The 24,019-nt window shown below is 34.7% G+C and overlaps 1 protein-coding gene across 4 annotated transcripts in view; it reads right to left on the bottom strand.

Annotated features, from left to right (window-relative positions):
- Positions 1 to 241: 241 nt before the first annotated feature.
- Positions 242 to 24,019, bottom strand: part of LOC132939802 (kinesin-like protein CG14535) — a 183,573-nt gene continuing 159,795 nt past the window's right edge. For 3 of the 4 annotated variants that reach the window (XM_061007179.1, XM_061007180.1, XM_061007183.1), the window contains 15 exons: positions 21,935 to 22,028; positions 14,333 to 14,530; positions 7,761 to 7,982; positions 6,901 to 7,039; positions 6,196 to 6,358; positions 5,223 to 6,024; positions 4,814 to 4,944; positions 4,603 to 4,729; positions 4,396 to 4,518; positions 4,044 to 4,288; positions 3,162 to 3,289; positions 2,879 to 3,076; positions 2,670 to 2,794; positions 2,417 to 2,546; positions 242 to 1,110 (listed from right to left, as the gene is read on the bottom strand). In XM_061007179.1, the coding sequence (XP_060863162.1) occupies positions 1,029 to 1,110; positions 2,417 to 2,546; positions 2,670 to 2,794; positions 2,879 to 3,076; positions 3,162 to 3,289; positions 4,044 to 4,288; positions 4,396 to 4,518; positions 4,603 to 4,729; positions 4,814 to 4,944; positions 5,223 to 6,024; positions 6,196 to 6,358; positions 6,901 to 7,039; positions 7,761 to 7,982; positions 14,333 to 14,530; positions 21,935 to 22,028 (2,907 nt within the window). In that variant the 3' untranslated portion in view covers positions 242 to 1,028. The remainder of the gene's footprint in view (positions 1,111 to 2,416; positions 2,547 to 2,669; positions 2,795 to 2,878; positions 3,077 to 3,161; positions 3,290 to 4,043; positions 4,289 to 4,395; positions 4,519 to 4,602; positions 4,730 to 4,813; positions 4,945 to 5,222; positions 6,025 to 6,195; positions 6,359 to 6,900; positions 7,040 to 7,760; positions 7,983 to 14,332; positions 14,531 to 21,934; positions 22,029 to 24,019) is intronic. The other variant, XM_061007181.1, reaches the window with a different exon arrangement.

Raw genomic sequence — 24,019 nt, 5'->3', positions numbered from 1 at the left:
TAATACGGTCCGTCGTCAGTATATTTTTTATCCGTAGGCAACGACGATCTTGAAGAGATCGACAGACATCGCGTGTGTTGGGATTTTGTCGTAAAACGTTACATTAAAATATTATTATCTTCGACCGCAGTAACGGCACCTGTTGTATCGGGCACGGGTACATAATATTATAATATTGCTGAGGTACCTACAACTCATCTGCGGCACATTATGCGTAAATATGGAATACGTTATTTCGACGTAATCGTTTTATTTTTTTTATATTATTACATAATTAGGCATATTATGTTGTACAACTCTATAATATTGTCTTCAAAAAAAAAAAATAATAAATACATTTAAAAAAAAAAAAAAAACAGTAACAAATGAGAAAAATAATGATATGTACAAAATATTTTTCAAACAATAAGTAAGTATGTATATAGCCATCATATATATATAAATATTATAATACATCAATAATCATGTAGTAAAGAAAAAACAAAAATCTAAGGAGTCTCTAATTCAATATAATATAATAATAATAATAATAATAATAAATAATTAGTAGAATATCTTACTCGGTGCGTGCGAGTTTTGGGGTTTTTTTTTAAAAACATTTTTTTATCGGTTCTCCTAAAAAATCGTAACGAAACGTCGCGTGTTGTGCGCCGTGACAACCCGAGTCTAATGCACAACGTCGTCATCAACGATGGCGGCGGCAGCACAGCAGTTTACGTGCTTATTAAAAATATAATATTTTTTATTATATATGTATACACTATACGTATTTACTTTTTACGCGTCTAACATCCATAAAAAATCTGATAACGTGTAAAATGTAAAGAATAATATAATTTTAAACTCGCTCCGAGTACTAATATTATTTATATTATGCTCTGTTCACGCGTATAATATAATAATAATATAATAATATATTATGATGTATAATATTATTATACTATACTTTGTAAAAACGAACAAAAAATCTCTTTTTCTATATTATATTATATCAAATTGATTTGACTGTACACGTGCCATCCCGTCTCCTAGCTATCACACTTGCTGTTCTGATGGGTGGCCGCAGTATTGCTGTTGCCAGTTTCGTTCAGATTCTTCGCTCTCGGGTTTCTAAAACATGACAAAAAAATCATAGTATTACTATGGGAGCACTTAACGCCACCTGCTATTGGTATAGGTACGGTAATGGTACAATAAACGCGACGTACGCGCTCGTATAATACGTGTAACGACACTACGTAGTCTCTGTATAATTTGATGGCCGAAAGTATTGTATACGTTACAAAAACATTACCAAATATTTTTACAGAAGACCAGTTAACTGATTGACTTTTTGAAACTCGTATTTTAAATTCTGAGATTTTACAACGATGTGTTTCATTCGTGTGATTTATCACTTTCGATAAGTAAAAATGATCTAATCATTCGACATATTTGGATTAGTTTTAATTTTTTATGTGTGAATCTATTCACAACGTTCCACGGTACATCGCACGTCAGTATTTTGTACTTATAAGTTGGCGACAGCCGTAGTAATATTATAATATTTACCATGCAACTTATGCGAATGCGATTTGTTTTTGGCAAAAATTAGTTCAACCACATCAACCTACCGTGTTTACTATAGCGTAGCATTATAAATATACAATAAAAATAATATATCCTTATATAGTAATATAGGCTGACAGCTTCGCTCGGAATCTGTACTCAATGATTTATGATTTATCATCGAAGACAAATTTAATACATTAACTACAGTGAACTAATCAATGACGAGATACACTCGACACCTGAGTAGGGCTGTACCAGATTGTCTACAGCAGAGCGAGTTCCCCGATTTTTTCGTTTTTAGGTATCTGTGAATTTATTTCATCATACAAAATTGTATACAGGTGAGTTTATTAATTTAGTAGGTTGTACAGGCATAGTTCGTTACATTACCTACTACATTTAAAGTTTTTATTTTCCTGTAATCTGTATCTCATTATAGCGGATTTGTGATAATTGAAACGTATTTTTGTTCACGGCGGAAATAACAGGTTCTATGACAGTTTATATGTGTGCGTTTTATGTTTACGTCAACATAAATATTTAAAAATATGTACATTTATTAGGTAGCTATTTCTTAATTTTTAGAACATGTTATTATATTTTTTATTTGTGCACTAAAATTATTGTTTTCTGGATTCGAACAGACGTAAATGTATTACTCGAAATATTATGTAGAAAATACTGGTTTAAGGCTTAGTGTTAGAATGATAGAATCGACACCACTCATAATAATACATAAACTCGTAAGACGATTTCATTGAAAAAATAAGACATATTATAAGTACAACTTTTTATAATATGGCTTCTATTAGCCGCATCGATATAATAAGTATATGAGCATAGTACTGCGGTTGTCATCGCTTACTGTTTGTCTGCAAACCACCGTTGGCTGAACAATTTGTTGCTTGTCAAGTTGAACTCCTTCAGCTGTTTGATGTCTTCGAACCGGGTCCTACCACCGTTCCAGACGTTGTGGTCGTTTTTCAACCGATGACCTATATATATATATAGACATGTTAAACATACGTTTTTTTTATTGCGTTCAGGTCGGGCGCGCGCCAGATCGGACGCGAACACGATAATAAGATTATATAATATATCGATCGACGGATTATTACCGTTGTTCCCTCCTGGGTCGTGAGACTTGCCGTTGTTGGTGTTCAATGAATAATTGTGGTTCAACCTGCCCGAATAAGGCGTGAACCCGTTCAACACGGATTGCACTCTGGTTTTGCTGTCCAACCTATACGGACGAAAAGAAAAAAGTGTCAACAAAACTCAGAATCCCGCGCCCCGCCACTGCAGCAGCGTACGCCGCGACACTCACCCGTCTCTGCTCAACGACAAGAGTTCTGATTGCAAAGGCGGTGGGTACGGTACTTCTTCGATGTCCCCTTCGTCGCTGCCTTGACTTTTCTTGTCCTTGGATTCCTCAGCACCATTTCCGGGCTCCCGGCACGTTTCAGACTGTAAATTTGGATTGGACGCGCCGTCCGGATGTCTAAGGCTCGATATATTTTTACTACTGAAATCGAAGAGATTATTATAATATAATAGGGCGTGTTACCTAAAAAGACGTTTCGATAAAACGTAATTAATGTGACACTCACACGTGTTTGAACGAGTGAAAACGACTGAGCGTGTGCAGTTCTCCGTAGTGCATCCACAGGTTGCTAGTCAAGTCATCGGTGCTCGTCAAATTCATTCGACAGTTATGACAAAATTGACTATTATCGTTCTGAAATAGGAACGTCAATTAACCGTCAAAAAACCGTTCACCATTCACATTGCACACTGCAGTTATATTATAAGTGTGCATAGGTATGGAGTGGTCCATTTAACGAAAAATACGCATTCATTTAGAAAACTATAAGGTTAAATATAATTGTAAATCGTTACAAAACAACATTTATTGAAACAAATTTTCATCGATTTTTGAAAAAATATTCTCTTTTTATTGATAACATAATATATTTTTAATAACAGACTTTTATTCAGAGTAGGTGCCTTTTTCGATCTATAAAACAAAATTTTGAACAAGTATAGTTTATTACTAATAAATTATTAGTACATTATACTTCAAACTTATTGGTAGGTACCTATACTACCAATTCAAAGTTTAGACGAGCAGAATTATAGCGGACTAACGTTTTTCAAATCCTGTACCTCTACACTCCGCTCATCGAAACTTTAAACACTATATTATAAATCGTATAAACTTCTCTTCCAAAATTCGATTTTTGTGCATCGCGAAGTACTCCAAAAAGATATTCTACTTTGAAATAAGAAATTGAAATTGCGCATGTTGTTACTGTTAATTTTTTTTAAAAATTGTGAACTTTAAAAATAAAAAACTTTTTTTAGTTGTTTTCAAATATGTAAATAAAATTATTTTCAAAATCGTTGATAGTTTTTAAATGAACGAGAGCGTCTTGCGTTAAATAATTGATCACCCGATATACGATGTGCGATATATATATAGGCGTACTCACCAACAAGTAAGCGGGTTCGCTGGCGATGCTGTTGTTATCAAAATCGTTCGACGGATGGGTGAAATCGTTATTCATGGACGGGCTTTCCGTGGTGCCGTTTTTGAAAACGTCCGACAGCGAGGCGGATTGCATGCGGGTAGGTAACGTGGACGAGTGGTTGAAATTGTTAGGAACGTGTTTGGGTACGCCGACTTTGCCGTTGTACAGCTCGTGTAATCGAGACAGTTGTTCGTATCGAAATTGATCTGGTGCGGGTATAGAGCACATTAGTTAGAGAAATTATTTTAACGTAATAATAATTAATAATCGATGTTGTTTAAAGTATTATGTATTTTGAAGTTTGCGCGCATACCTTTCGACGATTTTTGTTCGTGTTGCGGCGCCGACTGAAGTCTGTGATGGTTGAATTGCCTAAAAGAATTGCCACCCGGTCTCGAAAACACCCTATCGAGATCGTTGGCGACCGACAGTGAGTCTACGAAAAAAAATAATAAAATGTCAAATTATTGACTAAAAATAAACACATGTGGGTAGGGGATGAAAAATTACAAGCGCGTACCCGTAAATGTAGACACCACAGTCATATTTTCTTGACTGAGTATTCTCAACGGATGTTCTTCCTGATCGACTTCCGGCAACGGATTTTCCAGTTCTCCCATACAAAACGCGATGTCCTCTTCCGTCACCTATATCAGACACGAACGATTTAGAAAACAAAATAATATAATAACGTCGAATCAATTAGTGCGTCTTTTAGTGTTTTTTGGTACCTGTAAGCAACTGTCTTGAGTCGGGACGGGTTCGTCGAGTTCTTCGACTTCGACGATTTCCAGTTCGATTTCTTCGTCTTCTTCGTTGTATTCGTCAGAATTTGATCCACGGAGTCGTTCAATGGACACCACTAAAAAAACCAATGAAGTTTTTGAAATATTTTATACGGAATGCGATTAACCTCCCTTATAAGGACGTCTTACATGAAAATGTGTTTAGAATTTTCAATTCATAATCACAAAAACTGAATAAAAAGTTAACAAATAAAGAATACCTAGTTACTAATAAATATCGTTAAAAATTTAAAGTCTAGTCAAACGGTTGACTAATTCGTTTAAAAAAAAATAAAAAATAAAAATGACCAATACAGGAGGTACTTATACATGATATAATATTATAATATGTTACCTCTGCTGACTTGGTGGCTGTTTTCGATTACAGATCTGGTGGCCACGGACATCTGATCGCACTTGGGCTCATCGTCGCCGTTTTCTTCTTGACCGCTGGCCCGCCCCCTGGGGCCCAATTCGTCCGTTTTAAACGTCGTGTACTCTTTGGTCTCCGCCGCACGGTGTCTGTTCTGTTTGTCTGTAACCTGGTACACTTGGTGTTCCACCCATTTTTTAATCATATTCTTCTTGTGGTAGTCCATGAACCCGTAAACGTTGGCGTGCTGGCTACCGGCCCCGTGCATCGGACCGTCTATCCACGTCTCGCCGGCCGTTTTCCCGTCGTCGTTTTTCGACATCAACAGCGCCCTGGCGCCGTGCGCGCGGCTCTTGGATATGCGCGGCCCGTCGATCCACCTCTCCTCTGGCCTTTCTTTCCGGACCGACGAAGTCCGCGGATTTCGGACCGGCGACGACCGTGCGCTGCACACGCCGTTGGGTTTGGCAGCCGCCTTGGCCGCGGGCGCTCTGGCCGCGGCGCTGATCGGCACCGACCGCTGTGGCGACGACGGCGTCGACTTGCTCTGTCCGGGTTCCCGGAGCAATTTGTTCAACGGGTGACAGCGGTTTTCCACCGCCGACAGGCTGGGTATGTGGACGGGTGGGTGTTCGCCGTCCGTCTCCTCGCTGGGCCCGACGTAGATCACCGTGTCGGCCGACTGTTCGCTGCTGGAAGGTTCCACTTCGGTCGACCCCACGCCGTTTTGAATTTTTGGATCGGTGTCCCCGGAAGTCCCGCAGCCGCTGGCCACGCCAACAAACTAAAAAAAAAACCGAGATTTCCGACGTTAATTACAGTAAGTATGAGGTAGTCGATGTCGAGCAACTCTGCGAATGATATCCGTAAAAAACAATTAATCTACCTTTATTCGTATTAATATATTATTATTATTTATTAATATTAAATTATACGTTTAGGTATATATAGGTACCTTAAACCGCCGTCGGCGCATCCGATGTATCCGGGAAGCCAGCTGTACGGCGGACAAAGTTTCCGTGTACTGTTGAGCGGCCGGCGATACGTGAGCGATCATTGCCGCGTGGCACGTCAACGAGTTCAAACATTCTTTCAAGAGTTGAGTGAGTTTTTGTTCTCTACAAACACGAAACGAAACAAAAATAAATATTTTATTCGTTAACTGTGTGCCGGTAGCCGGTAGCTTATATTATATTCTGGGTGGGTTTATGCACAATAAAAACGTCTCGACCCTTTAAAGTTTAAGGTAAGGCCCTGTGTTTCTGATTTGGAACGAATACATATAAAAGCCCGTATATATATGAAATAAACGCGCACTATATGAGGGTTTATCCGGAGGGGAAATCTTTCCGTGGATTTCACTCTAATAGCCTAATATCTTAGCGAAACTTTCGTCACCCCGCCGACCTTATAATATGAAACCACCACGTGACGTACGCCTTTTATTATTATCGAACTGCCGTCCACCCTCGGAGGCAATATCTCACTTATATTAGGATTTTGGGATATAATACATTATATCTTCGGGGACGATGTTTTGTTATTATATTTTTGTCTCCCACGTATTATATACAGGCTAAGCCTCCAGCCAGAAAGTTATGATTTTAAATATAACAGAATAGACCGCGTAAAACCACGCGATTTTCGGGTTACCACAAACCTGTGCGGTAGATGTTTTTGACCGTTAAATATGGCCAGCAGTACGTTTCCCAAACCGGAAAGTGTCAATCCGCCGGAAGACTTGCTTCTTTCGCAACTGCCTAAATCCAAAAGATGCAACCGACTTCGACCTCCAGCGACTATAAATTAACAAATCTTTTTTAATATAATAGTTTAAGAACATAATATTTATAAAAAAAATATAACACAAACCACCAAATTTAATATAAATATTATATTTAGATAGTGCGGCTTTGAAATACAATTTAGTTTTATACTTTTATGCATATTGTTTTAATATGTTTTCTTCATCCCAAAATCATAACGAAACAAGAAATTAAATTTTTTATACAATGTAAGTCCCTGTATATAAGTATCATCGCAATTTTTAATGAAATAACTTTTTTAAGAACTTGACCAAAGCAAAAGTTACACAAAACAGATTTAATATTATGTTATTTAATTTAAAAATAGTTTTCATGAAAAAAGTTGGTAAATTTTCTTGTCCAGTATAAAAAGTATGTAGTAAATTATTTTTAACATACCGACAGACAAAAATAAATTATTTTTAACGTTCAAATTCTAATCATTATAAACGTGATTTTGTTGTAATACCATATTGGTATATAGCAGGCGTATACTATATTTAAAATGTATTTGTCAAACATCGCAGAATAAAATCTTTCGTAAGCGATTCGCTTAAGACAGTATGTGCTTGAACAACTATAAAACCACAACTTAATAATTGGTTTTTTAAAAAATCAACAGATAGTCTTTTGTATTTTTTTTTTTTTTTTTCATATCAACACAATTATAAAACGATTTCTTGAGAAAAAAAATTATTTATAAAATCATCGTTACCTGCTGACGAACCGGTCGGTACGGTGTATTGGTATACGTTCAAAGTGTACAACATGTGCGACTCTGGGGAGGAATTCCGCACGTTGAGCGCCACGTCCAAATAGTACGCAGCTTTCTCGATGGTCTGCGCTCGCAGCTCGCTGTAGTGTTGCATCGGTGTGCCCAACACGGGGTCCTCACCCCTTAAGTACACTCCGGGGCCTGGCAAATTGTCTTCGCCGTCTGTAAATTTCATTATTATTTTTTTTTTTTTAACATTTTATTCAGTCACGAGCGAAACGTAGGCGGTATAGCATTATAATACGGTGTATGATAATAATAATGTCATATATCCGATATGAATGCGGTCTCTCCCCAATTATTATTATTATTATTATGTTGTAAACTCGTACGAGTCACGAACCCCGGACGCGTACACTGTCACGTACGGTGTATTACCATATTCGTATTCCGTCGGAAAAAGTTTAAAGATATTATGGAAGACGTATAACATATTATGTACTATATCCTCGCTAATATACATTAAAAATAACACACGCACACATATGTGTGTGTGTGTGTGTGTGCGTGTGTGTTCTCGCACGTATATAAATACATAAATCGCATACATATACATTCACTGTATACAATTTTTGGGGTTTACTCAATATATTTTAACATGCAAAAAATATTCGTAAACTATACAATGGTAATGGATTTTTTACTTTTCTACATTTGTGAATGACTATACTATTTGTGTAAATATTATTTTATCGATTAAGTTATTTCTAAGAAATAATATAGCGGTATTGACTAACTGACTGTGATACTATTGAAATATTATATAATATATGCATTGAGTTAAAAATGATTATAAACTTATTGGTATGATTGATTGAGTAAACGAAGACGTAATATATACGCATTCAAATTTCAAATTCATATTATACTATGTTAAAATTGGTTCTATCCTCTAATTAAAAATATTTAAGAATTAAAATCTCAAATTTTCGCCGTGTATTTATGGTCTTCTTATTTAAGTATTAATATTTATTACGCGCGTGCAAAAAAAAAAAAACATTAAATAACTAATTTTTATGATTTTATTTCATTTTTAATTAAACGGCGTGGATAGCTTTATGTTATAGAAATTTAAATATTAATTGGATTTTGATAGGGTTCATTTTATTATAGTGCTCGCATAACTTATTTACACGTTATTATACCGTTTTATTAGTAGGCATTATAATACACCTACCGCTGTGAAATAAAATATAAAAAATGTTGTCACTTTTGTACAGCCGCTTTAATAATAATATATAAGTAAACAGTGGGATAATTAAAAAAAAAAAAGGCATTTCTTGACTGTACATAATATTATATTAGTCTTGGCGCAAAAAATAACGAGGCGGGCTAAGGGTTGAAAACCATATGATGTACGCACATATTATTATTATTATATTGAAACGAGTGCCGGCGGCCTAATCAAAAGTCGCGCGAGTAAATAAGGGTTTCGAGATTTGCTGTCGTCACCGCCGTTTATTATTACATTACATAATGATAATAATGTATCATATGACGTGTTATACATATCACATGGTAGGTAAGGTATCATAATTATTATGTTCAGCGACTTTCAGCAGATTTCGGTGCACGCGCGCTTAATGAAAACAACGCGAGAATATTATCTCGTTAGCGGCACATTAATGGGCCGAGCGTGTAAGTTCGAGCGGGCAAAAGGGCACAGTACGAGTATTAACTGTGGGTTGGGTAGAGGAGGGTCTCCGACGAAAGTGTGTGGCTAGACGAAGACAAAAAACTCGAGAGACCGCAAAACGTCATGTTATTGTTTTAAATTGCTTATTAAAAAAATATATGATTATATACATATGTTTTATTTTTAAGAGTACCTATCTGTGTTTCAACAAGGAAGTATAGTAGGTATAATATGACGTGTTGATGTCCCTGTCTTACTAATGATGCATAACATACCTACTATTATCCTGGCACATTTTTTTCATACATCCAAAGTGATCCAGTTATACAAAGGCCCTCTGCTATTTTTTATTTTTTTTTTTAATATCATAGTAGGACTTGTATGGTTATGAAATTTGAAAGTAAGAATATTATTTAGAACCGTATACGTATAGGTTTTAATTTTTAATATTTTATTTTTTAATGCTTTAACAACTTGTTATAAAAATCCAAATATTAAAAATATCCCATGTGTTGCCTAAATAATATTTTTACGCTTACCCTTTAAAATTGATGGCAATTACTCTAATATTTAATAACAACATACTAAAACAGATTCTTGTCAGAACGTAGGTACCTACAATTTGTTATTACACAAAATCCGTTATAGGTAGATTGAGACCACGAATAAATATATACAGGATACGGAATAAAACCTTATAAGTCGATGACTTGAGTTTCTTAAGATTTGACTCATTTCGATGGGTAATCGACGGTGGATAGTTTTGGTACTATTCATGAATTAGGATGGATATGCATATTATATCGACCGTGATTGATCAATAGAAAACTGTGAGAGCGCTAATATAGTCTAATTTGAAATTAAGAACATTCCAACTTCAAATTAACATCGATAGCGAGGTGTCGTTCCATATCCTGTACATATTAATTCGTGACTGAGACAATACAATATTTTGCGTCCCTTAAGAGATTATGAATATTATACTGTCGTTTCAACTGCCGATTGAGACTGTATAGGTACACATTTCATTAAATTAAAGAAAAATTAATTATAAAATAAAGTTTTTTTTTAAAAGCTGCCAAATATTGGAGGGGGGGGGTCTGTCGCCTTCGCCCCCTCCCCCCCATAACCCCCTTACCATTAAGACGTCTCTGTGACTACAATACGCATATTATTATTAAAACGGTCGGGGCAGAGGCGACTCACGCGAATAGGAGGATTTCTCAAAGGGCCTTTGGAACACGTATAGGTGCCTACATAATAATATTATTATACACCGGTGGCGTAGCAGCTGCAGCGAGTGCGCGTTAAATCAAGATTAATACACGCCGTTCGGTCACGTCGAGTCTGTCTGCCGGGGAGGAGGCTCACTGCGCACACGGAAAACTTTTTAATAAAAACGTCTCGTCCGCGCCGTGTTCGCATTCGTCGCCGTCGTGTTCATCGCCGCTGCCGCGACGTCTGTCGACGCGACAAAGTAAGATTATTATTTATTTGCAGCTCGCACATCGCGGCTTATTTATAATCCTCTCGGACCGCTTTTCGCCGTGCAGTACCCACCACGGTCGTAGTATACGCGCGCAGTGTTGTTGCTGTTATTATGCGCACCGTACGAGGTGCTGCAAACAGCTGCTGTCGCGGTGCTCGTGTAATGATAATATTATGATATATTATATCGTGCGACGGTGTGTCTCGCGGGCGAGGTGACGACGAGGTGGTGGAGCTGGGGAGACGAGCGCGGGATGCAGACGCTAATCAAAAGCGATGGACCTCCGACACGTATGCCCACCTACCTATATAATATTGTATTATATTGTAGTACGCGAAGAAACTCGGTTAAAAGTCCTCCCGGACTGTTTGAATATTATGCGCTCGTGTGTGGTGCGTGCGTGTGCGTATGTAGAAACTTTCGGATTCTGCGAGACCCTCGCGCCGGAGAGTCGCGTATAATACTGTGCGAAGATACCTGTATAATAATGTATATATATAATATATTTCGGCGGCGGCGCCTCCGTCAATATCTCATTACGCGGCGTGCACAGGGTGCCCCGCACGGCTTTCCGTTTTTCCCGCGCGTCCTTCAAGCACCTACGGCAGAACACCGCGACGGTGCCGGCCCACCCTGTATGCACATCATACCCCTCCGCGGGTATAACCCATATTATTATTATTATATACGCTATATGCGGACCATGCGCCATATGAGACCATATCGAGACTTTCCACGAGTTTGATGCACACACGCCGCATGTATAATTTATCAATACCTACGCGATACGTATCTCGCACGAGAATATTATTATTACCATCATATATTCATATCACACGATCGCACGTGAGAAGTCCGCCGCCGCCGTCGTCACTGCACCACTCACACACACATAATATATTTTGCCTACCCGTGTATACGCATAATTCGCAATACTAAAACTGCCGGTGATTCAGCAGTACCTGTACGGCCGTTATTCGCGAGATGTGACCGCGACTTGGCTGCGGCACAGCCCCAAGACGCTTCGGAAACCGGTCAGCTCATATAATAATACGAGAGCGAGAGAGGAATTTTAAGTTTGAACATTGTATGATATTATATAATATATAGCTATTGACTAGGCAGCGTAGAAAATTAGGACGTTCGTCGATCTATGATGCGTTCTTAGGAAAAATAAATACGATATATTTTGACGTTCGAGCATATTTCGATGATTAAAAAATATTTAGCCCGTTCTACATGTTATCTTACAATATCATAATAGATGTTGCATATTATAATTATTATTATAATTGTCTATGAGAAAATCACGTTATTGTTCATTTCGTCTTTGTAGGAAAAAAAATATACAATACAAATAATAATAGAAATCGTTCAATATAACTTGTTTGATCTTACATTTGTTAACATTCTTTAACTGTTGTTGTCTTAATCGGCTGATACATAGGTAATATGTATATAAGTTCTAGGAAGGATTGTTTCGAAAGTTACTAATCAGTATAAAACATTTTTTCGTTTAATAAGGAACGAGACTCTTTGATGTATTTATACGTACAAAATAAAATCCATAGATTAATATTAACAAACGTATACAACAATAAAACTATAATATAATATTATAAATATATATTACATGACAATATTTTGAGAGACACTGATTATTTTCATATAATAATATACTAGTATAACTTGTAAGTAGAATTAGAAGTGCCTATAACAATGTATATTAAAATCACGGTGCTAATGAAAAAATCATATCAATTTTTATTTTCTGTAACCCATAAAATAACGCACAAATCACACTGCGGTACTCCGTGTATTGCTTTTTGTGTCATCCCAGTTATTCAAATTCTTGCGAGTGTTTCAAAATTTCTCAAAATCACTTCTACGATCTTCTTAAACGCATAATATGCACTATATAGTAATTTATAAATGTTATACATTGTTATATTATTCGGTTTACAGAGACAAACCGCCGTTTTGGAGCACCTATCGATTTCGGCAATAAAAACACAATGGCTTTTATTATGTTTTCTCATTTAAATTATTTCAGTACCTACTCCAGACACATAATATCATATTATTATATTGTATAAAATGTTATTAAACAGGCATCGCAGGCACGAATAGAAACCTGCAACGGCAGTCGCGTGTTCAGAGTACGTTTAACGTCATAAAAAAAAAAATATATATTTTTATGTATATCACTATATAGGTATTGTAATTATTATACTTTCGAGAGACTTTGCTGGCTTGTAAATAAATGTGCGGGAATAACTAATTACCTATTCGTCTAGAATAATAAAATTAAGTTGATGAACAACTATTTTTTTTTTTTTTTTCGTTAAGTACGTGTGTGTGTTTATTACGCTTCAACACTGTGCATTACTTAAATAATTTATTGCCGAGACAGCGTTCGTGACGTTTTGTAATTCAAAAGTTTTCGACGGCGTTATAGTGATGGATTGAAATGTATACAGATTGTGCGTATTAGCGGTGGAGGTGGAAAAAGGATTGAAAAAAAAAAACAAACCAAACAAAGTTGATTTACCCGCCGGGACTCTGATGTTTTCTTTAAACCAAACCCAATATATAGTATATATATATATATACGTATATATTATAAATTATACAGGGTGGGCGTTTTGAACTATAAAAACCCGTATCGACGTATAAATCGTATAATAATCAAATGGCAGTCAAAACGACTGCGGCGAAAAGCTTATCTCGCGGAAAACGCTTAAAAAAGGGCGTAAATCCGTGTTACTTCTTTTCCCCCATCGCGCTCTTTAACGTAAGGATTACTATTTCTTTTTTTTTTTCAGGCTGTTTTCAACAGTTTTTATCCCTAACCCGAAATTTTTAAACAACCTTTGCCGTTTCTATATCGGCAGCCACGGCGGCGTCCCCTCTGAACGCCATCTGAGCGATAAAAAAAAAAATAAAAAAAAAACACCGACTCTACCCCTCTTGTACACGCGCACCACGCTTATATAATATTTATATATATATATATATATACATACGCATACATGGTATATGCGCGGTATCCGCGGTATAATACCATTTACCGATAATCCAGACATTAAAATTCTGAGGGATTTTTGCCGTCGCGGGATTGGATTTAACGTGTGCATGCTCGTATATATATATAGGTACATTATACACGGCGCACGTTGCAAGAGCTTAATATGTACATATATATATATACAATGTGGCCCTGTCGTTTTGAGGGTTCCGGCGCGCGCGATGTTATCACTTTTGGACCGAGAGGCGGTTTTCTAAAGTCTAAATGGGCCCTGTATTTAGCACACAATATTATGGGAAACCATACGTAGGGGTGTGTGTGTGGTATATACGGTATATAATATATATAAGTGTAATTACCGTTGGATTGGCCGGCCAGCAGGTCTTTAACGGGACTTGCGGGTCCGGACACTTCTACGGCGGATACGCGGACCGAAAAACGCGCCCCTGTCCTCGCCTTTTGCTCCTGTATGCCTTTGAAAAGCCACGATATGGCGCACGGTATGATCCCGTACGTTTGTGGGTCTTCCGGCGATCCGATCATTGTATACGTTTTACCTGCAACAAATTTTAATCGATTATATTATGTATATACAATAAATAATATACTATATATAGGTATCAGTGTACCTACATTATGTATGTGTATTGAAACGTATTGTTTTGCATGTATGATGACGTAGCTTATTAAGGCCGGTTTTTATCGTCATATACCACCTACTATACTTATAGATATTTGTGCGTTCTTCTTAGGTATTGGATATTGTTCGATATTGTATTATTGAAATTCACGCGAAACGTCTCGAGGAAAAAAATGCTTATAGACTCAATCGTATAGATCGGTATAATATACAATAACGCGTATTAAATTATTATTATTTTAAATTTTAACTAAACACGGAGGAGAACATTATAGGCCTAAGCTTATCCGTCGAATAAGATCTCGGATATTGAATTCAAGTCTTTTTTTATGCACGTTACATTGTTACCATATAATACCTATATTTATATTATATACACCAGTCATAATAAATACTCTGTAATTTTCATGAAAATCTATATTCATATTTCATAATTATTATATACAATCATAAATCAACTGAAATTTGTTCAATTACATTCAAATGTATTTCAATACGCTTATTTAAAACTTGAATATTCAATTGGTATGGTTATTTAAATTGGACCGAAAACTAAATGTCAACTACATAGTTTCTGGCGTGTTCTTGTTAAGCACACGCTCACGCTTTCCTATAGTAGTTGTATTTAAGCGAATATTATAATATGTAATTATTATTGTATAAGTAGTTAAAAGAAAAGGAGCTTTTAAAAAAAAAAAATTTAAGTTTTTTTATATGTTAAATATAGGTATATAGGTTTATGTATTATAAAGGTTGAGATTGCTAGTTTGCGTGCTTGATTGTATATAGCCATATAGGTAGTACCTATGTGATATTTCAATGATATACTAAATTAAAAGGCGAATTCATTATTCATATTATTGTTTGTAATTATATACTTTGATTCGTGTAATTTTATTCAAAGGTTTCAATAATTATAGTGCTGCGGAAAATCGCGATAATATAATATGTGGTTAACATAAATAAAATATATTATTATTTCAGTAAAGATGGTCTAATATGAATATGACGTATGATAGCAACAGCTTGCAGTAAGACACCTAATTTGATTTTCAAAATATTTCAGTTATCACCGACGAGAGATCTCGAGGGGAAAAGTGAATAATATTGCATTAGTGCGCTTAAAACCGTTTTAAAAGACAAACGTCAAACAACACTGTCATTTATCAGTTTCGCCAAAAGCTGTTTCAAAACAAAGTTTTCTCGGTAACTACGATGGTGGCAGTGGCGGTGGTAGTGGTTTCATTACTATTTAGAAGGGTACCGGCTGACGGACTGTTTGCCGCAAATGCCGTTTATAGCATTTCGGTTGTTTGCCGCCAACTAAGCTTTCCACCTCCTGCTCCTGCTCCTTCAGCGATGAGCTGCTTTTGCAGAATCGTTCTTCACTACCCAAAAACCGTTTAAATCCAACAAAATGATCGTACCCTCGGGCTCTGGCCAAATATTGTCTCGAGTTTACGGGGAATTTACGAGTTGTAGTAGGTCTGGGTCAAAATTAGATTGGTTTTTCCACTCGTGACATTAAGGTTTTATAATATTATACTGTACGTACTATAATGATGTATAGTTGTGTGCTTGTACTTCAAAAACCGAAGTAGTTATAAAAAAGTAATAATTTTAACTACATATTAATATCATATTGCGTTACATATTTTGTGCGCGTGCACACAAGCGTTAAATATTTTTTTTCCATTCGAAAGAGTTGTGAACTATTGAAATAAAAAAATGATCGCCATAACTCGAATTTATGTCCAAATCATTTGAACGGTGATTCAATAATAATAATAATAATACTCATTCGAGACAGTTCAAACATAATGATATGATAAGACGAAAATACAATATATTTCGTGACCTATTGTGTACTACTCACTTATTTTAATTCACAGTGAAAATCGAAGAAAATATTTTCAAAAATAAATTAGATTTTGCTATTTTATTTCTGCAGTCAACGTTGCGTATTATTGTCGTGCGATTGATATCTCATCGTCTACCCGTTTATCTCACACGGTTCATTACACATCGCATGCCGATCATTTATAAACTTATATAACCTTCCCGCCCGTTCGTTATTGCTTGCCCGCACATGTTTTATACAATAGTGGCTATTCGTTTATGGATATATCGTTTCTGCTGTCATATACAAAGTCTGAAATTATGTTATATATTTATCACGACGTGTACAACTATTACGCATCGCAGAGTTTTGCGCAAAGTTCGAACACGCCGTTTTAAACATTGTGCACATTTAAAACTATATTTTACTAGGTCCCCTACCTACGGAAATGAAGTCAACAGTAAATGTTATGTGTTTATTCCCGAGCCTACGCAGTGGCTAGCCGGCAAGTGGGTTTTGTTGGTGTTGAGACACCCCCCCCCCCTCCAGCGCGCGCCACCCATAGGTCGTATTTATGCAAAAAATATTATAATTATATTATATTACAATTAACGCCTCGAACGTATATGCAAAAATATGTTACTTTATATCAAGGCTGGGCAAGTTAATGATTTTTTTTAACTCAGTTAAGTTAAGTTAATATGCACCAATAATAAAAAGTTAAAGTTAAAAGTTAATTTAACTCAGTTAAGTTAAAAGTTAATACACACTTTTTGTTAACTTTTTATTAAGTTAAAAAAAAGTTAATTTGTTTATACAACGCTAGCGTACTTAATTTTTTTCCAACCCCAAACTAAATTATAGGATATAGTGTTAATACTCCATACAGTATTTCCATACAAGTTAGATTCGAATGATATACATTTTTAACTTTAAACAATTTATGATACATATTTTTTGACACGAAAACGTGAAATAGTGAAATATTATAAAATTAAAAACAAAATAAATTAACTTAACATACTTCTTAAAATGAAAAATTAACTCGTTAATTTCACGTTAATTAAGAAAGAAATTTAGTAAGTTAACAGTTAAGTTAATGAAAAACCATAAGTAACTAGTTAAGTTAAAAAGTTAAAATAAAATTAACTTTTTAACTTAACTTTAACTTTTCAACTCGTTAATGCCCAGCCTTGCTTTATATAATGGTTCTATATCATAGATTGATATGACTACAAAGGAGAATGTGCGAACCCACCTTCAAGTTAGATTTAAATTTAAGCTTAAAACAAACGCACCTAAAAAAAATTCTGTCGAAACGCCTGTATTTGCAATACCATTGGAAATGTCGAGGGTAGTGCCCGGAACCGGAACCGGCGAAACGTCTTCATAATATAATTGTGTATTTTAAAAACGCGTAATAGTATTTATATAATAATTATATTAATTTGTAACATAATATCACGTACGCGAGGCGACAGTGTGCACTGAACCACATAACGCAAAATAAATTGTACGGATGATTGACGGTGATCCGATCGGGATGTTGACAACGACAGTGACAGACCGTTTATGGGATAAAGTCGGCCGGGGATGGCGACCTGGCAAATACATTATAATTTATAATATTCTATGGAATTTATGATTTAAGCGTCAAAGATATAAAAAAAATTTACCTATAGGTAAATAGCTACGCCTTTTGCACCAATATAAAATTATATCTATAAAAAATAATATGAATATTAAGTATAAAATCAATGATAATATAGGTATATAAAAGTAAAAATTCATATTACTATGTGTCGTTATGCCTTGTACCTACATCATTTTTTTTTTAAATGTTTTATTAACAAGTATAGCTATTACTATGAATAATAAATATAAAGTAATAAATAATTACTAAAAATAATATTAACTTATTCGCTTTTACATATATTAGTAAACTTCTAATAACCATTAATATTGTTGATTAAGATTGTATTTTCGGACGAGAGTACGATATAGTGATAAGTACATTTGATATTTTAATAATATCGGCAGGAATCGTACATAAGTATATAACAAAGGTAAATACTTGGGGTATCGGTAATTGTATACGATACTATTTAATATATATTCTCTCCTCCTTATCACGTTTTAGCGCTCATTATTTAAAAAAAAAAAAAAAACGTGCATGATAAAATCTGAGGCTTCGTTCATAAATTTGAAACCCACCATCTGCACTTACGGTAGTTGTATCGATGAAAGGTACACGGTCACGAGTTACGGCGCAGTATACATGTATATGAAATAATACGTGACCGCCGCCGACGCGTTGATTACGTATTCGCTACTAGTATACGCGTATTATAGGTCCTATATGATGCAGCTAAGCTATAGGGTATTAAACATAAATGTAATATACATACGGGATATATACAGGGTGATTGTTTGAAAGGTAAACACACATATATTTAACATATATAACATATATTTTCAAATGAGATAAAATTTTTTTTGAAATTACGTTTTTGGACGATATAATTAAATTATTGCAACCTTAAAAAGGGCGGTATTGAACATTTTTCCATCCATGGCGGGTACTAAAAAATTAATTCCTCCTTCCTTTAAATATTAAATATTGGGTAATTCTTGAAATTTTTTTTTTTATTAGTTGGGTATATTTATTATTTTTGTATTTTACAATTATTGGTACTTATCAAATTACTTTTTTTGTGCTAATAGCAGTGTAATATCATAGGATTCGTATGGGTAATATTGATGTACGCATTTTGTATCTCACCTTGTAAAAGTATTTTTTCGATAGGTTGTAGATATCTTGTACATACGAAAAACTAGTAAATAAGATGAAAATAGTAGGTACCTATTTAATAACATGTATTTATTAGGTGTGCGATCAATGGGAAATTTTACTCGCCCTAATATGTTTGTTGATACCTCTAATGCCACTTTATATATTATTATATATTTGTTTTATTTAATGGTAAACTACGCCCATGGTCTGAAGCAGATTAGGTACCTACTTTACTAAGACGTACCTATATAAAATATAAAGGCACGTGAATAGTTAAATTGAATAGTTTTTTTATATGTAATTAATTGTATCGTTTAAAGTTTATTGAAAAGATAATTGTGGCAATGTCAAATGTATATGTCATTCTCGTATTATATAGGTACACCTTAAATAATATTCAAAATACAACATTTTCAAAAACGTTATAATAGGTATAGTTATTAAGTCATCACCCTGTATAGTGAATGAATTAGATACAGATACAGATACAGATAGATTGATACAATATACCGCATTAAAACGAATTTTGTGCATCGCACCGGGCTCGGTCGAGAGATGCAAGTTATAGTCTGCCGGCGTCTTGTTAAAGTTTATATCATATAGACACGAGTTTGGAATGCGCAAAACAAACAGCGAGGCGGGAGGCGGTGGTAAGGTAATGAAGTTTGCTCGGAGACGGTTTGTGTATAATACATATTATATATTATAATATAACAATCAGTGAACTTTGACGAAACTTGCCACCGCGCGTAAATAAGTCAACGGTCGCCCGCGGATACCGCAATAATAATAATAATAGTGATAGTGATAGTAATAATAATCATAATAATAATGTAATAATATATACGACGCTCGTCGTCGGCGTGGCCGCGGAAGCAGCCGCCTGTTGAATTTTAAACGAAATATATTATTATAATATACCCTCTGCGCTTCCGCTCTGCCTGCCAACCGTGCAATATTATGTGGCGTATTATGGGTCTATGGACTTCGCGCGCGGTCGGTGACACCCATAAAGTTGTGCATCGGGTACGTATAATAATATTATATAAACACACGAAGACATCTGCCCGACTTATTGCGTTTCGTTAATAGGTACGGAACGTGTCGCAGAGCACACCCACTACACGATATAATATGCCTAAACGCCGTCCAACCGCTTACACACTGCACAATATAGGTACACTGCGCATACGATATAAGACAATATTATAATACTGTTATGTGTGTGCGAGGCAAATGCGGTACGCGTTTCTCAAAGTCATCATGCCGATCGTGGGTTTCAAAGAGGATAAAATATTTTGCATGGACGATTATTATAATCGTATATTATACACGGAAGGAGGAAATCGCTAGGCGTTTTCGATTGCGGCGAGCGGGTTGCAGAAGCGAGAGTGGTTTCTACATACTATATTATGTATTATCATCATCATCATCGTAATCGTCTGTATTCTGCGCACCTCTCGCGGATGTCATTCCAAAATTATATTCGACGGATAATATTCGAATAATGGTATCGAGACCAAATAAAAATATTATGTAATCGCGGCATCAGTTATATTGCGGATATCGTAATTTGAATTAGAGCCGTTATCAACCGCACGTGTTCATTTCTACGCGAACGATTGGTTTTATAATTTTAAATGCTTATATTTTTCGTAAAACATTATAAAAAAGGCGCTCGATAAACAGCCACATTATTAGAGTAGTTCTATATAGGTAAGTAACAAAATATTACAAAAATACGCTTCGCGCGTTCATCATAGGCGATTTCGTACTAATCGAATAAATTCTTCTACCTATACCTACTGCTGCAGGTCAACTATACAGCAATAATCAATAGCTTTTAAATACGTGGATACTTTGTATAACCATTTATATATAGTCTATAGAACAACAATGAAGTATTTCAAGCAATAATATTTTATATTAGACCATAAGTAATAATATTTTAGTTAGGAGTATAAGTAATAATATGTAACTAAAATTTTTGAAATAAAATGTAAGTTTGGGGTATAAGCAACATATTTTTTTGCTTAAAAGTTTAAAGTTTAAAAGTATTGTTAAAAAGACAAAAGAATGACACGATAATTAGGTACGTAATTATAGTTACAATTAAAATATATATGTCATAAAATATTAAATATTCAAAGAGAAAAAAAAGAAATATAAATCATCTGAATATTAATCTGATTATACGAATACCCCCCTATGATTTCAATTAGGCGAGGATAATTGAGATTATTATACAATATACGTCATAATATATTGAACCAAAATGGTTGGTATTTCAATTTGTGAATAATATAATAAAATATTAAAAAGGTAATGGATTTTTAGCTAAATTAAACTTTCATTTTCTCATTAACATATTATCATATGATTTATACTTCCGTTTTTAATTATACTATCCGCGTTATTGTAATTTAAACAGAAAATATTATATTTTTTTTCCTTATTGACGTATGTGACGCTATTGTTATTATTAATAATAATTTATCTTCCATTTAAATTGCACTCGTCACTACTCGTAATTATTTAACTAACAAACTACATTTTACCATTTAAATGTAGATGGACGTTTGTTAAACCATTAGAGTTCAATATTAAATGATGAATCGATCATCAATTTTGATTCTATTATTTAAATTCGTGGGGAGTTTCATGATAAATATAATATATAGACTTACCTAGATTTTGGTGGCCAAAACAGAATACAGATCCGTCGGTTCCATGAATGACAGCATGTATGACGTCCATCAATGTAGCACTGCACACGTCCACCTGCCGAATATAAATGTTTTTTTAATTTTAAATCAATTAACATAATATTTCATCAAACCTATTCAAATTATGGCTCTGTAAATAAACTTATTTGACAATTCTTTTTTTTTAAACTTTATTTTAATACAAACAATCTGCAATTTATTTATTACCATAGGACTTTTTTTTTTTTTTATTAGGGTTAAGGCTTCGACTAATAGGTCATTAGCCTGTGGTACTGTAGGGGAGGGTACTGTAGATTAGTTTACACACGTGTGTGTTTGTTTTGGAAGAATTTTTAATTTGGGCACCCGTAGGTATCTGCCATGCCCAGGTGGGGGATGGCGGCACTTGTTCTCCGGGCACCGTGACTTGCTCGAAGAAAAATGCCACCCGCGACCGAGGTATCGAACTCGGGTCGGCCACTCTGTCCCCTACAATAAGACTGTAAGCAGAATATAATATATATATATATTATGAAATGAAACACCTGAGAAAAGTAGCCATCCAATGACAACACTTTAGCTGGGAATTAGACAATTCATACACGGAATATCATACAATAATGAATAATGATTAAATCTAAAAGATTAATAGTTATGTGCAATAATTATGAATTATATAAAACGCTTTTTAATTAACATTAATATTTAGTTATGGTGTTGCAGTACCAACCTACTACGTGCCTACTACATGTCTACGTGTATATAAATTATAAACTTAAAGCTAAATCGAAATTCTGATTAAATTTGATATATTATTATGTCACTATTTTATTGGTAATAAAAATATATACAATTTATTGATCAGCATCATTGAAAATAATGGATGTCAACATTGTCAGGGGTATTTAATCATCATAATCAGTACGACCACATTGATATAATACCTATTATATAGGTACTAAACAGGTAACAAAAAAAAAGGTTCCGTTTAAAAAAAAATTAAATAAGGGTTCTTGTAAACAAAAATAAAAAATTAGGAAAAGACGAGCATTGAAGTATATATTATGTATAAATATAACGCGTATTCATAACATTATTAATGGCTTTCACTCTTCAACAAATATTTACTGAAAACTGAACGTTTGTATGCAAACTCTTATAAGCGGTATTACGCAAACACGATGCGTCTATAATACGTATGGCCTTATAATATACATTATATAAATATGTGTGTATATACTGCCATAGAGCGAGTATAGTATTATACGATATATACCACCACGGAAATATCGCTTAAAACGATACTTAAGGGACGTGCAATTTTTCTCATGTCAAATCCAGTAGGTACATAACATATAAAATAACGCCAATATAACGGCGTACGCCGTACACATATATTATTATTATTATATACAGAGTACGCAATTTTATCGATGCAAAAAATATAACACGTCGCCACCAAACATGCGCCTATAGTACATAACGTATCGACTTCGTCTCTTGTGTTATATACGTCGTGCTTTGTTCCTCGGTGTTAATCATTTCGTACCGCATTACCGCAAATAAAATATATTAGGTATATAATAATCAATGGGTAGGTAGATAGTTAATAAACAGCTAACGATTCCTATATACCTAGTTGTCACGCCTTGTTATATTGTTTCGACAACTGAACTATTTTGTACTTGCTGCAGCGGCCGAGTTGTAGGGCCTCACGCGTACGAAAAAATATTTCGGTGAATCGCACTTTGCTTCACTTAACGTTTAGAAATCAAATTTTATAAAATATGGTCTTTACACGCTGGATTTTATGATATAACTGTATGATTGATATACATTATATAGTGTGACTGTGGTATGATTAATAAATAATACATACTGTTATAATTTCTTTTTCTGTATTTATCTACCTATTAATCGTTTGTATTTCAATAGCATATTAAAGAATTCAGTGAATTATTCATCTGGTTGGTTTGACATAGATTTAAAAATCCAACTGGAAATTTACGAGGGTTAAAATCAAATCTCCGTAAAAAATCGAATTTCTCATAAAAAAAAAAAACAAAC

This window comes from Metopolophium dirhodum, chromosome 2 (assembly GCF_019925205.1).
Source record: "Metopolophium dirhodum isolate CAU chromosome 2, ASM1992520v1, whole genome shotgun sequence".
Taxonomy (NCBI): Eukaryota; Metazoa; Arthropoda; class Insecta; order Hemiptera; family Aphididae; genus Metopolophium; species Metopolophium dirhodum.
The sequence above is the reverse complement of the archived record's forward strand: the minus strand, read 5'-3'. Positions and strand labels throughout refer to the sequence as shown.